General features: G+C 45.3%; 1 protein-coding gene across 1 annotated transcript in view; it reads right to left on the bottom strand.

Moving 5' to 3' along the window:
* LOC122528700 overlaps positions 1-3,638 on the bottom strand; it is a 104,335-nt gene extending 100,697 nt beyond the window's left edge. Inside the window, exon 1 of the mRNA XM_043654093.1 lies at positions 2,838-3,638. Within this exon, the coding sequence (XP_043510028.1) occupies positions 2,838-3,539 (702 nt within the window). The 5' untranslated portion in view covers positions 3,540-3,638. The remainder of the gene's footprint in view (positions 1-2,837) is intronic.
* Positions 3,639-4,457: the final 819 nt, after the last annotated feature.

Here is a 4,457-nt window from a genome sequence, read left to right as displayed (position 1 = left end):
AATTTTTCTTTTTCTTTTCGGTTGCTTCTTTTTTTTATTGAGTATTTCAGAAAATGACTGTTTTCTCCTCTCGAGAACCCTTAACTGTTCCTTGTGGAAAGTTTAAGAAATCGTTCTTTCTCTCGAAAATCTCTAACTGTTCCTTATTGAAAAAATGGCTAAAAATTAGCACCAACCCGATTTCGAAATTTAATTCAAAATTATACGTATGTTGTTACTTCTCCTGTTTATTTGACTTTATGAAAATTCTTACGTTATCTGGTTAATCGATTTTCAATTTTTCTTTTTCTTTTCGGTTGCTTCTTTTTTTTATTGAGTATTTCAGAAACTGACTGTTTTCTCCTCTCGAGAACCCTCAACTGTTCCTTGCCGAAAGTTTAAAAAACTCCTGATCTAACTGTTCCTTATTGACAAAATTGCTAAAAATTAGCACCAACCCGAATTCGAAATTTAATTTTAAAACTATACGTATATTGTTACTTCTCCTGTCCATTTGACTTTATGAAAATTCTTATGTTATCTGATTAATCGGTTTTCAGTTTTTCCTTTTCTTTTCGCTTGCTCCTTTTTTTATTAAATCTTTCAGAAAATGACTGTTCCTCCCTCGAAAGTTAAAACAAAAATTAATCGCTATCGACTTGCCGATCTACGTCAAATCAATATTCCAAAAAATGAATTTGTGGGAATTACGAGCAGTCGTTGAAACAATCGAAGCAGGAAAATTGCTCGGTATAATTCGATGCGGCGGTTTGCTGGTCAAATATTTAAAATCGAAAACTGCAATCACGGGGCGCGGTAACGGCACAAGGGGAGGGGGAGGCGGGGGTGGTGCCTCGTAAATCGTCGAGATCGGGCGTCCCATCACTTTTATCAATTCCAGGCTCGAAAATGACCGAGGAATAAAAGCACCGTCGCGCAAACCGCCCGCGGCAACTGAAGTGAAATGAAGTAAAACTCGATAGCGTCGTACCGCAAATTTGCAGCTCGGTTTCCGAAATTAGCTCGATGAGGGACGCGAAAATCGGCTCCTGCGCGATCGAAATCTGCCTCCGGGCACGAAACGCCAAAGTGAACCGGGGAGAGCCGACTGGCCAACGAGCCAGATAGAGACGGAAGAGAAAGCGCAGGGAGAAAGAAAGGGTGCGAATAACCAATGAGCAACGTCCAACGGAAAGACGGAGGGAAACCAACAGGAAAAAACAGGAAGCAGGAGAAAAAGAAGAAAGAGAAGAGAAAAAAAAATAAAACGCAGAGGCAGAGAGAGAGAGTCGAAATCGAGGCGGATGCGACGGGAAACGACGCGCGTAAATACTGACGAAACCAAAAAACGTAGGCGAAAGAGAGGCGAAGAGGAACGGAACGGTACAACGGAAGAGAAAGAGGCGATTCGCGTTAAATGGGTGCTCGAGTTGGCAATTCGCAGCGCGAGCCTCGGTCGAAATTGCTTCCGTTTTTCAATTAATTCGTAACGCGAACCACGGGAAGCGCGATCTCGCGCGTACGTCAGCCTCTGGACACGCGTGCGCTGCTGCCTGGCAAAGAGACAAACGACGACGTGTGCTCCTGACAGCTCATTTCCAATTCGAGAATCCTGCTGACCGCATCGATTATACCTTTCGACTTTCCGAGTCGAGTATATCCGACGTTGGGGCATATAGATGGGAAGAGCGCGTCGATTTATTTATCGGGAAGATGACTGGTATGTATCAGACAACCGTGCGTTGTGCTATAAATCAATCCTGCGATTGGTCTCGGCTTCACGAGTTCTCGAACGTGTAAATCGACAAACTTTACGTTTACTTTACGTTAGAGTTCGAGTTATATCGAATTAAATATTCCTAAATTTNAAATTTCTGCTCGCGATTCCGAGAATAAGCTCGATACCTGCTGCGTGGTTTTCCCACGATTCTGCCACTGATAGAAATGCTATAAATCAATCCTGCGACTGGTCTCGGTACGAGTTCTCGAACGTGTAAATCGACAAACTTTACGTTTACTTTACGTTAGAGTTCGAGTTATATCGAATTAAATATTCCTAAATTTCTGCTCGCGATTCCGAGAATAAGCTCGATACCTGCTGCGTGGTTTTCCCACAATTCTGCCACTGATAGAAATGCTATAAATCAATCCTGTGACTGGTCTCGGTACGAATTCTCGAACGTGTAAATCAACAAACTTTACGTTTACTTTACGTTAGAGTTCGAGTTATATCGAATTAAATATTCCTAAATTTCTGCTCGCGATTCCGAGAATAAGCTCGATACCTGCTGCGTGGTTTTCCCACGATTCTGCCACTGATAGAAATGCTTTAAATCAATCCTGCGACTGATCTCGGTACGAGTAAATCTCGAACGTGTAAATCGACAAACTTTACGTTTACTTTACGTTAGAGTTCGAGTTATATCAAATTAAATATTCCTAAATTTCTGCTCGCGATTCCGAGAATAAGCTCGATACCTGCTGCATGGTTTTCCCACGATTCTGCCACTGATAGAAATGCTATAAATCAATCCTGCGATTGGTCTCGGTACGAGTTCTCGAACGTGTAAATCAACAAACTTTACGTTTACTTTACGTTAGAGTTCGAGTTATATCAAATTAAATATTCCTAAATTTCTGCTCGCGATTCCGAGAATAAGCTCGATACCTGCTGCGTGGTTTTCCCACGATTCTGCCACTGATAGAAATGCTATAAATCAATCCTGCGATTGGTCTCGGTACGAGTTCTCGAACGTGTAAATCAACAAACTTTACGTTTACTTTACGTTAGAGTTCGAGTTATATCAAATTAAATATTCCTAAATTTCTGCTCGCGATTCCGAGAATAAGCTCGATACCTGCTGCGTGGTTTTCCCACGATTCTGCCACTGATAGAAATGCTCGACGTTCAGGGACCACCCAGGTGCGAAGCTGAATCCCTCTGTCGGGATCTGGGACGACGCAGCGGCCGCGGCGATCGCTTGCTGGTACACCGGGTCAGGCAGCTCCGTGTAAAGACCCCGTCTACCGAACCACCCGCCGAACACGCACTTGTCGTCCGCTTGACCTACATCTTGCCGCGACTGCATCAACTCCTTCTCCAGCGTGTAAAGCGACTCGAATTCCAGAAACGACATCCCCGCCTCGTTACCACCGGCCGTGGACGAGATACGAACACCGAGACCCATCTCCTCTTGCAGGAAGTCCTCCTCGAACACCGATATGTATCTCCTGGGTGAACGTTTGGGAGAAGCCTTGGGGCAATGCTGTTGTTGCGCTTGCTGCCGCTCGTCCGGCTGAGGGTACTTTCTCGGCGACTTTTTACCGGTCTCGACGCTCTGAGCTGCTCGACGAGGCGACGACGAGGCGACGGAGGACTTGGCTGGACTCGACGAGGGTGAGTCCGTGGACGATTCCTGCGGCTTGTTCCTCGACGAGTTTCCAGTCAACGGGGAGAGCGATTTCGACGAGGTCAGTTTGCAGATTCTGCTCTTTGGCTTCGCGCCGTTGCTGCTCCTTGGGAATATCACGGATGGCTTGATTCCCGATGTGCCAGACATTCTGGCCACATTTTCCGCGGCACCGTGCGGCGAGATCGTCGTTTCCGTGATCAATGGAAATTCCCCGATGAATCATCGATGCCCACTCTCTCAAATTCGCTCACTCAAACTCGATCCTTTGTTATTTTCTTTCACGAAAAATTTGATCAACGACATAATCGCGATGTAATCACGAGTCAACGAGACAGATGGTAGGAAACCACGCACCAAAGACCTAGAGAAATGTTTCTCCGTACAGAAAGAAAGGAGGAAGAAATGGAAATGCCGCGGACCGTTCCCTCGACATTACACCGCGCAATTGCCGAGTGTGGAGAGCGAACACCCTTAGAAGGATCCTCGGCAGGACTGACGGTGTTTCAAAGCGTCCGATGCGCCACAGGACGACGTAGCCGCGGCGCGATTGTGCGCGGGCGCACATCGCTTCGACGAATCTACAACAACGTTCGCACGGCCACGCGCGGCCAAATGAGAGGCGGCGAGAAGCCGCAATTATTTCACTTACGGGCACTGCCTCGCAAATTTCCGACCAATTACTTTGCAAAGTTACTCCCGACAGCGTTTTGCCGAACTTCGGCGCCCGTAACCGGTGACAAATCGCCAGCGTGCGAGTATTATGGTACTCGTGGTATTCGCTGCAACGTGCAAGTTGCAAACCTACATACACACGTGCACTTTGTTTTGTTTGTTGTCGTTGTATCGTTGGATTTTATTGGCACCGCGTGAGAAAGATTTATTATCACTTGAACACCGAAAAGTAGCACACGTGTGCAAAATTTCAAAAGGAAGTTTCTAAACTAATTACTAAAATTATTATTCATTGAAAATATTGAAAATATTGAAGTTGAACCAACTGAAATATATCATCAGTCTTTTGTCCTCGTGTTAGTGCAAAATTTTATTCATCAAATTTCAATACCA

Source organism: Frieseomelitta varia, unplaced genomic scaffold, assembly GCF_011392965.1.
Source record: "Frieseomelitta varia isolate USP_RPSP 00005682 unplaced genomic scaffold, Fvar_1.2 scaffold_129, whole genome shotgun sequence".
Taxonomy (NCBI): Eukaryota; Metazoa; Arthropoda; class Insecta; order Hymenoptera; family Apidae; genus Frieseomelitta; species Frieseomelitta varia.
Note: the sequence above shows the minus strand (reverse complement) of the source record. Positions and strands in the feature narration are given on the sequence as shown.